At 56.0% G+C, this 10,152-nt stretch overlaps 1 protein-coding gene and 1 long non-coding RNA gene across 2 annotated transcripts; one reads left to right on the top strand and one right to left on the bottom strand.

Moving 5' to 3' along the window:
- The first annotated feature begins 572 nt into the window (after positions 1-572).
- LOC119287927 (ABC transporter G family member 14-like) lies at positions 573-4,291 on the top strand. Its single transcript, XM_037567540.1, has 3 exons — positions 573-829; positions 934-1,795; positions 2,840-4,291. Exons 1-3 carry the CDS (start codon positions 650-652, stop codon positions 3,841-3,843), a joined length of 2,046 nt encoding a protein of 681 aa, XP_037423437.1. The 5' UTR covers positions 573-649; the 3' UTR covers positions 3,844-4,291.
- A 17-nt stretch (positions 4,292-4,308) lies between these two features.
- Positions 4,309-5,529, bottom strand: LOC119287928. Its single transcript, XR_005141017.1, has 3 exons — positions 5,196-5,529; positions 4,560-4,640; positions 4,309-4,446 (listed from the first exon to the last, which is right to left on the bottom strand). It is a non-coding gene; the product is annotated as an uncharacterized LOC119287928 (long non-coding RNA).
- Between the last annotated feature and the right edge of the window lie 4,623 nt (positions 5,530-10,152).

The raw sequence follows: 10,152 nt of genomic DNA, 5'->3' as shown, positions 1-10,152 counted from the left end.
GGCATCGATGCTTGGTATTGTTTTAAACAATAAATAATACTTATGATTTTCTGTAACAATCGATACAGAGGCTGGGGACATCCTCCTTTTCGGAAAAAAAAACCTATGCAGTTTGATCAGTAAGTCCACTCCATCATGTCCGAAGGAAAGGGGAAAGAGATATGTTAATTATGTACTGAATGTATGTCCACCGAGCCATCCTGCCCCTCCGTGTCTCCATACAAACAGCTACAGCGGCCACTATGAATGACATCTGTAAACTTCCTTTCACTCATGTTTTAACAATAATAACTACCGGTTGTAACTACCAGCTGATAGCTAGTGATGTTACTTTCATGCACATACCACACACATGCATAGTTGTTAATCAAGGACTAACTAATCGGTAAATACAAATATATATACCGATGGAGAACTAACTAACTAACCAAAGAGAAAGTGACAGCAACAAAGTGTCGCTCCCATGAGGCCTGAGCCCATTTGGTAGGGCCCCTTCTCCCTCCCTTTGCCCCCCTCCTCCCCCGATAAATACCACCACCCCAGCCAGACGAGTTAACCAAGTAGCAGTGGCAAAGCAAGGTCCTAAACTTGCCCCATCTCATCTCATCATCATCATCATAAGCTAGCACTATATACAAAGAAGATCGCCATGGCGCCTCAAGAATTGCATGATGATGGTAAACACAAGGAGGCACCTACTTCTACTTGTACGCCGCCCGGCAGCAACAGCAACCCTTCCGGCGCCGTCCACCCCACCACCTCCAGCCCGCCGTCCGACGCCTCCGGCCACCGCCCCGCCGCCGCCAACTCCTTCCCTCTCGTCCTCAAGGTAATGGTTCATGTAGATGCGCATTCATGCGTGTAAAACGTACGTGTTCAGTTACTCGTTTATAGTGACGATTGGTGATGAGACGTGTGCCTGCATGGGTGCAGTTCGAGGAAGTGGTGTACAAGGTGAAGGTCGGGCAGGCGACGGAGGGATGGTGCACGACGGTGGTGTCTTCGACGTGCGGCGGCGGGGCGGGGGCCAAGAAGAACAAGGCGGCCGCGTTGCCGCCGAGGGAGAAGACGATCATCAGCGGGATGTCGGGCGTGGTGCGGCCCGGGGAGATGCTGGCCATGCTGGGCCCGTCCGGGAGCGGCAAGACGACGCTGCTGACGGCGCTGGGCGGGCGGCACCGGCACGCGCTGCTGTCCGGGAAGATCACCTACAACGGGCAGCCCTTCTCCGGCGCCGTGAAGCGGCGCACGGGCTTCGTGACGCAGCACGACGTGCTGTACCCGCACCTGACCGTCTCCGAGACGCTGTGGTACACGGCGCTGCTCCGGCTTCCCCGCGCCCTCGGCGCCGGCGAGAAGCGCGCGCAGGCGGAGGCGGTGGCCCGGGAGCTGGGCCTCACCAAGGTGGCACACAGCATGGTCGGCGGCGTGCGTGGCGTGCGCGGGCTCTCCGGCGGCGAGCGCAAGCGGGTGAGCATCGGGCTGGAGATGCTGGTGGACCCGAGCCTGCTGCTCCTGGACGAGCCCACCTCAGGGCTCGACTCCACCACGGCCGCGAGGATCGTCGGCACGCTCCGCCGCATGGCCGCCGGAGGCGGCCGCACGGTCGTGGTGACCATCCACCAGCCGTCGTCGCGCCTCTACCACATGTTCGACAAGGTGCTGCTGCTGTCCGCCGAGGGGCGGCCCATCTACTACGGGCGCGCCGCCGACACGCTCTCCTACTTCGCCTCCGTCGGCTTTGCGTCGCCGCTGTCCGTCAACCCGGCCGACCTCATGCTCGACCTCGCCAACGGTATGCCACACACGACTCCACCCCACCCATCGCCGCACCACCCCTCATATTCCCTTTCGCTTTATTTCTCATGATGCTGTCCAATGCATATGGCATGTTGGCGTGCATGTGCCATTGCATTGCATTCCATCACGCTGAGCTCATAGACCACGAACCCACATCACTCTAAAATCCATGGAGAAGCCAAGATGGTTAGTGTAGGGTGTCACTTAAGATGCCAACCCGGCCTGGTCGCAATCAACTATGTATAACATAGTAGAAAATCTCGATTTCTAATTTGGAAAATACTTAATTAACAATTTCGTTCGGTACACAGTGTAGTGCGGACCGAGATCCAGTGACTTGCCATGGACATGTCACTCGTGAACAGTAAGATGAAAATGCCCCAAAGAATCTAACCATCTGAAACTAAGCTCAGTTCATCATGGAAATAATATAAATACAGTTGGTTGCAGCACCTGATCCGCAACGACAGTTGTTCGGCTAACCACTTGGCCAGAAAAAGATAAAATAATGCCATAGGATACCACAGGCACCCACCAAGAACTAAAATAAAATACTTTTTCGATTAAAGGGATTACACAAACAAAGCAATAAGATAAATAAAGGGGAGATAGAATGTGGTGTGCTAAGATTGTGGTGCGCGCATGCTTTTCGATTTCTCCCCTTTTCCTGCATCTGCATCAGCGTCCATCACATCACAATCGCCAGCACCATCGTTTGTGATTAACCACACGCACGTACGTAAGCGCACGCCAAATCGGCAGCCACTGAGAGACACGGAGCCGAAATGGCAATGGCGACGTACGATCGGGTCGATCGATGGATGGAGCTGTTGGGTCGCCTGCCTGGGTGGGGGAGAGAGGGACACGGACAGGGACGCACTGCTCCGTCCACTCCCCAATCATGGCCACCACCACGGACCGGCCGGTCGCCTCCTCATCATTCCCTCCTCCATTCCGGCCACGAACACAGTGCCCGACACTTGTCGACCTCCGGCGAGACGTTCGCTGATCATCACTGTGAATTGTGCTCTGAATGCAGGTATCTTGCCGGAGACCAACGGCGACGGAGTTCCTCGCGGCGGGAGCGAGGGTGAGCAGAAGGAGGTGAGGGCGAAGCTGGCCGACGCATACGCGCGCCACATTGCGCCGGCGGTGAAGCTGGACATATGCTCCAGTGAGACGGCCAGCGCCAGCATACGGCGGGGCGCCTCGGCTAGAGTGGAGTGGACGGCCGGGTGGTGCGCCCAGTTCTCGGTCCTCCTCCGGCGCGGGCTCAAGGAGCGCCGCCACGAGTCCTTCAACAAGCTCCGCATCTTCCAGGTGCTCAGCGTCGCCTTCCTCGCGGGCCTCCTCTGGTGGCGCACGCCCGCGGCGCACCTGCAGGACCGCACGGCGCTCATCTTCTTCTTCTCCGTCTTCTGGGGCTTCTTCCCGCTCTACAACGCCGTCTTCGTCTTCCCCCTCGAGCGCCCCATGCTGCTCAAGGAGCGCTCCTCGGGGATGTACCGCCTCTCCTCCTACTTCGCCGCCCGCACCGCCGCCGACCTCCCCATGGAGCTCGGCCTGCCCACCGCCTTCGTCCTCATCCTCTACTGGATGGGCGGCCTCGACCCACGCCCGGCCTCCTTCCTCCTCTCCCTCCTCGTCGTCCTCTACAGCGTGCTCGTCGCCCAGAGCCTCGGCCTCGCCATCGGAGCCGTGCTCATGGACGTCAAGCAGGGCACCACGCTGGCCTCCGTCGTCACCATGGTCTTCCTCATCGCCGGCGGCTACTACGTGCAGCACATCCCGCCCTTCATCGGGTGGCTCAAGTGGCTCAACTACAGCTTCTACTGCTACCGCCTCCTCCTCGGCATCCAGTTCCGCGACGGCGGCGGCGTCTACGACTGCGGTGGCGGCGCGCTATGCCCCGTCGCCGACTTCCCCGCCATCAAGGCCGTCGGGCTCAACAACCACTGGGTGGACGTCTGCGTCATGGCGCTCCTCCTCGTCGGCTACCGAGTCGTCGCCTACCTTGCCTTGGACCGCCTGCAGCCGAGGTGATTTCATTCAACCATACTGAAGACCAAGGAAGCATCCGTCTCAGCCGCCCATGGAGATGGAGGACGCATAAACATCCACCATGAGCTAGCTAGTTAGCTACATAAGCCAAAACGGATCACTGAAGATTGACCGGCCGGGCAAGCTAGTTAGCTGATTGCTCTTTTGCCGGCCGGCCGCTTCTTGGATCCATGGGTATACTCTATTGCGATCCAGACCAGAGGCTTGACCGTTCGAGCTCGATCTTGGCGAGAATGGAACAGAGGATTGTTAATGGCGATGAGTACTAATAAGTAGAGTAGTACCATTGTGAGTCAATATGCAGTACTGCTTAATCTGTACTGTATCGATTTTACAGGCTGATATGATCAGCGTGGAACAAAAGAGAAAACTGCAGGTGCCTGCCAAGAGCACCATGATCAACTTTGCTTACTAGGCTACTACGTACGTAGCTGCCTGCTATACACATCCAGATACCATCTTCAACAACTCAGATCAATGCACTGCTTATTAAAAGTGCACTGACCTGGTATGTGTTACTTGTCAGATCAATGCCTCGTCGCCGTCTCCTATTCCTGTCGCCTCTGCGTTCACATCCGAGAATATCTGCTGCCGGAGCAGTTAAGTGGTAAGAGAAACATATTGGTGACTCACTTGTGTGAAACAACGGAATCCTGATGTGGCCATCTTAAACCAGAAAGAAACAACCATGTACTCACCTTCGGCTGTGAAAAACAGGCGGTGGTGGTTTCTTCACTGCATTTGCTTGCTTGGTAGAAGTAGAACAGCTGCTATGTTGGCTGTAGGCATGTGAGACAGAGAAACAATACATGAGCTCAAAGTAAATGTCACAATAACAAATGAAATATTGTCATCTTGCCAAGCAATCTTCGTCGTCAATTTTAATGGCCGGTACCGGGTCTGAAGGATCAAAGACCTGCCCTTCTTTATGTGGTCGATTAGTAGAAATTGTCATATCTGAATTATTCCTCCTAAAATTGTCTGAGGAGAAATCAATTCAGTTGAGAAAATCGTGAGTAGAAGCACTAGACTAGATTCCAATGATGCATGTATATCAAGTAGCCACTTAGTACTGTACTAGCATACCTTCAGATGCAAAACACCTAATTAAGATTTTAATTTCATGTGCTCTTCTTCAGATGCAGAACAGACAAAGGTTCAGAGTTCGAACATTTCTCTTCCAACATGTATGTAGCATTCCTTCAATACTGCTTATAAACCACTCATCCAGTTTTATATCCCTGGTGCTGGTGGCATTTTCTGCTTATAAATTACAGAGCGCGCTGATAATAAATCACACTAAGCACAGGTGCAGAGAGGATTAGAATTCAGACCTGTAGCTTCAACCTGCTTTCTCGCCGGATCCGCATCCTGACTCGCCGGAAGAATTCTTGTTCTCCTCCTCTGCCGGCTTCTTGTGCTCGTCCATCGGAGCACCCTTCATCTTGCTCCACGGGCGGCGACGGGCAGGGAGCGGTGGTGGCGCCGGCAGAGGCAAAAAGGCGGCGCACGTGGTGGGGACAAGTGGGAAGCAGGGGTGGCGGCGCACCGGGGCACGAGCGGGACGCCGTGGCGGCGACGAGCAGGACGCCGGCCGGCCCGTGGCGAACGGCGGCGTGCCCTATCGGCTGGCGTTGCGATGGCAGGCGGCGGCGTTCCCTATCTTACGTTTTTTTTGTCTTGGCCGTGAGCTTCTTTTTTTTTTTTGTGTTCGCGTTGAGCTGTTGTGGAGCAGGTTACCGTGGGCCTCCCAAACTTGGCAGGAAAATTCCGTGAAGGCTGCTTCGTTTTTGCAGCCCGTTTGCCATGCCGTTCAGCAAGTCCAGCTTTAGAGATGGGCCGGCCCACTCGCGCGGCAGGCCACGGCCTCCTTTCTTGTTTTTTCTGTTCTCATTTTTTTCTTTATTTTTTTACTTTTCTCTATACTTTTTTGCACTTCTTTGTCAAAAAAAATTCTTGAATGGGCCGGCCTGATAGCTGCAGGTGCTTCAGCGAGAGAAACTTTCCATATCGCTTAATGCGATAAATAGTCACCCCGCTCGCGGACGTCTGTGTCCGCAGCATCCAGAGATGATTGGGCTTTTTGGCCCAGTCGTAGATCAGACTGGACCAGACCGTAAGAGTTAGGCCCGATAATAAAAATTACAGCCGGTCTGGTATGTGAAAGTGGGCCTAATTTTATTCGATCCAATCCTCTTTTGGCTCAGTTCGGCTCGCGGACCGAAGGTTGAGCCCATATAATGCACAATCTTCCATCCGAGGCCCATTTTTCATTCCTCCCCAACCCCACGCACTCTAGTAGTCTAACCCAAGAGAGATGGCAGAGCAGAGAACCTCGTATACCTCGGAGCCGCACTAGGGCTCACCCCGTGCCACCGTCGTCGTCCTTGCTAGTTGCCCGACAGCCCGAGCTTGCCACGGGGGTCGATGACCATGATGGGCAGCCCCTCAATGTCCAAGCAAGCATGTACATATGATGGCGCCGAGCGCCCGCGGCCTCTTGCAACACATGAATATTTTTCCTATTTAGAAAAAAAGTAGGGGTATCAAATGTTCCTGTTTCTATAAAAAAACTTGGTTATGTTCATGTCCAAGTGTGTTTCTTCTCTCCTTCTGTGAACTTTTTTTTAGGAAATTTTGTGAACTGTGAGCAGGTTTTTTTAGGGGAATGAAACTGTGAGCAGGTTTTTTTTTTGAGAAATCTCGCTATCTTTATTCATTCATAGCAATTGTCATAGGTACACGGTTCGGGTCATGAGGATTGCCCAACCAAGTATGCCTTCCTATGCCTAAATTACAAGCGAATTTAGCGAGATTATGAGCCTCATAATTAAAATTTCTACGCTCGTGAATAAAAGAGCATGAAATAAAGCTATTACATCGGCCCAGGATTTCCTATACTATCGAAGCATTGGGGCCTCCGGTCCCTCTGTTGATAAGAGGAACCCTGGTTCCCTGAAAGACAAGCGCTGAGGATCCCAAATATAAACCCTCCTGGTTTCTGCAAATAGCCGCTGCTACTCCTCTCCGGTGGTTTCTTGCGACTGCTCCATCCACATTGATCTTGACATTGCCAGTAGGAGGTGGCAGCCACCTCTCCAGCTTTGGAGCTGTCGGTGATCTCGCGCTTTGGGTATTATCCTTGAACGCATATTAACCAAGATCGCTAATGTAGTTGTTGACAAAAGATGTGGTTTGCTGAGGACTCTGGTAAATGGATTCGTATATAGCCTTACGCCTCGCATACCAAATAGACCACAGGGTTACCACCATCCTTGTGAAGTTAGCATGATCCAACGTTTCATTCAAGTCAAACAGCCAGATTCTGGCGTTAACTTCCCTGTTCTCAGGGCATCTCCAGCCGCGCCCCCAACAGGCCCTCCCCAGACGATTTTGCCGCGCCGGCGCCAAAAAAAGGCCCCAGTCGCGCCCCCAGAAGCCCATTTTTCGCCGACTCGGGCCAAAACTGGTGCCGGCGGACCCAGGCCGAACCCGGCGCCCTGGGGGGCGCTTGGGGAGCCGGCACAAACGAAAAAGGCGCGTGGGCCCGCCCTGGAAGCGACTCGAGGGCCTTTTCCCGCCGTTTCTCGACGCTTTTCCTTCGCATCTCTCCCGCTCGCTCGCCTTCCTCCCGCCATTCTCTCCCTTTCTCCCGCCAAACCACCTCCCGCTCGCTCGCCGCGAAGAAGCACGCCATGCCGCCGAAGAAGTACGCCATGCCACGCGCGGCGGCACCCGCGACTGGCGTCGTGGCCCAGCCGAAGCAGAGGAAGCCGAGGGCGCCGCCATCGAAGCCACCGGGCCTGTCGAACGCCGAGTGGAGGGTGGAAGTTCAGCGGCGCGAAGCAGTCACCGCCGACAGGCGGAACAGGGCCATAGCCAAGAAGGCCCACGACAACGCGGCGCGCGCAGCGGCGTCTTCCTCATCGGTCGACCAGGCGGGGATGAATCCCCCCGTCGTCAGCCACGCCCAGTACGCGCCCTGGGGACAGCAAGGCGCCGGATCTCCATGGGGTTCATCGTCACCCGGCTACGCCGACGGCGACGCGCACGGTGGGTTCAATCCAAACGTGACCTTCCCTCATGGTCACCCCGCTACGCGCACGCCCTCGCCCGCCTTCGCCGGCGTGCAGTACCCTCCATACAACTACTCGCCGCCCGCCTCGTACGCGTCCACACCGACGCCCCATCTCTACCGCGGACCACTGCCCTTCTCGCACCTCGGCGACGCCGACGACACGGGAGCCGACCTGGACGACATCATCGCGACAGGATCGACCGCGGCCGCCGCGTCTCCCGGGTTCGCCACCCAGGACGAGGTGGTGGACCTCAACGGCGACATGGAGGCCGAGCTCGGCTACGTCTACGGCGACGACGCGCAGGAGCCCGAGGAGGACGAGGAGGAGGAGGAGGAGGAGGAGGAGGAGGAGCCGGCTCCTGCTCCGACGAAGGGGCGCCGGAAGAAGAAGAAGCGGGCGGCTAGGTTAGGCGAACCGCGCATCAAGTGGACGTCCAAGGAGGAGGAATGCCTCGCCGAAGCATGGAAAGTCGTCTGCCTCGACCCGACCACCGGCGCGAACCAGAGCTTGGACACGTACTGGGACCGCATCAAGGCCGAGTTCGACGAGCGGAAGCTCGTCGACCCCTACTTCAAAGGCGTCTACATGCAGCGCGGCTCCAAGGCGATGGCGAACCACTGGGGGCGTATCCAGTTGGCGTGCAACAAATGGCATGGAATCGTCGAGGAGGTCGCGGCTCGCCCGGAGAGCGGCGCCAGCGTTGAGGATTAGGTACGCACGCCGTTCGCCCGCATATCTTCGTCCCCTACGCCCGCCGCCAGCCAACTGTTTGCCCCTCCTCGCAGCTGCTGCGTATGTTCGCCATGTATCGGGGCGACAACCAAGACGCCGACTTCAAGCGCCTCCACGTCTACAAGCGCATTGACAAGTGCGAGAAGTGGGCAGAAGTCCGGCGTGCCCTCGACAAGGCCAAGGAGACATACAAGCCAGACGCGACGACTCCGGGCGCGTCAGAGGAACGGCCGGACGGCCACAAATTGGCAAAGAAGGGGAAAAGCGCCGACGCGGCAACCGCGCGAGTGCAGGAGTCCATCGAGCATTGCCTCGCCGACGCCCAGGCCCGGGTCGTCCTACACGAAGAGAAGACCGAGGCGCGGTGGTCGTCGCTAATGAAGAACAACGCCATCAAGCTCGACCTGCTCCGAACGAACGTCGCCGCGAAGAAGAGGAACACCGACATGGCTTTTTTGATGAGCGGGGCGGACATGCTCTAGAGCAACGACGAGAAGCTCAAGGCGTGGTATCTGGTGCAGCACGGCCTCATCCTGAACGAGACAGCAACGCCGACGACGCCGACGACGCCCACGACCGCATGGACGTCAAGCCCGAACGACACCTCCTCTACATCGCCGCTCAGCAGTGCCGAAGCCGCGCCGATGCAGCCCTGCGCCGAAGCAGCCCCATCACCGACGACCCCGCGCACGCCGACTCCGCCAACGCCTGGAGCCGACCCCGCCGAGTGAATCGTTGCACGGCGGCGCTCTGTTTTTTGTAACGCCAGACTACGTCCGTCCGATAGCCGGATTTGCGACGTCTTTTGAGAGCGGGAACGACCAAGTTTGAATTTCCCGCATCCTGGGGCCGGCGCATGGGGGCGTGACTGGGAGCTAGGTCGCCCCCGGGGCCGAACTAGCGCTGGCACGCCCCCAGGCCGCTCTATTTAGGCGCCCTAGGGGTCCGAACGGCTGGAGATGCCCTCAGTCATCTTCAAGACAATAGCGTCATCTGCTAGCGTCCATACACAACGGGACATAGTGCAGTCCAGCAATGCATGACGCCATGAGTCCGCGCAGCCGCAGAGCGGGCATCTATCTTGTACAGCCATATTTCTCCTTCTCAAAACATCAGTTGTAGGAACATTAGTGCAGAACCGGACTTTAGTGCCGGTTCGTGACGGCCTTTAGTGCCGGTTGGCGAACCGGCACTAAAGAGTGGGGCTAAAGCCCCCCCCTTTAGTACCGATTCGTCACGAACTGGCGCTAAAGTGCAAACACGTGGCACGAGCCAGGCCCGTGTGCGTGTAGGACATTAGTACCGGTTGGTAACACCAACCGGTACTAAATGTTTGGGTGTTTTTTTTTTAATTTTTGCTTTAATTTTGTGTTTTCAATTTGGCTTTATTTTTCATTTAATTCTTTTTTGTTTGCTGATATTTCATGATACTACAAATTGTACACGTTATGCATATATATTAAATAGATTTTCTCGTACG

Source organism: Triticum dicoccoides, chromosome 4A (genome assembly GCF_002162155.2).
Source record: "Triticum dicoccoides isolate Atlit2015 ecotype Zavitan chromosome 4A, WEW_v2.0, whole genome shotgun sequence".
Classification (NCBI taxonomy): domain Eukaryota; kingdom Viridiplantae; phylum Streptophyta; class Magnoliopsida; order Poales; family Poaceae; genus Triticum; species Triticum dicoccoides.
The sequence above is the reverse complement of the archived record's forward strand: the minus strand, read 5'-3'. Positions and strand labels throughout refer to the sequence as shown.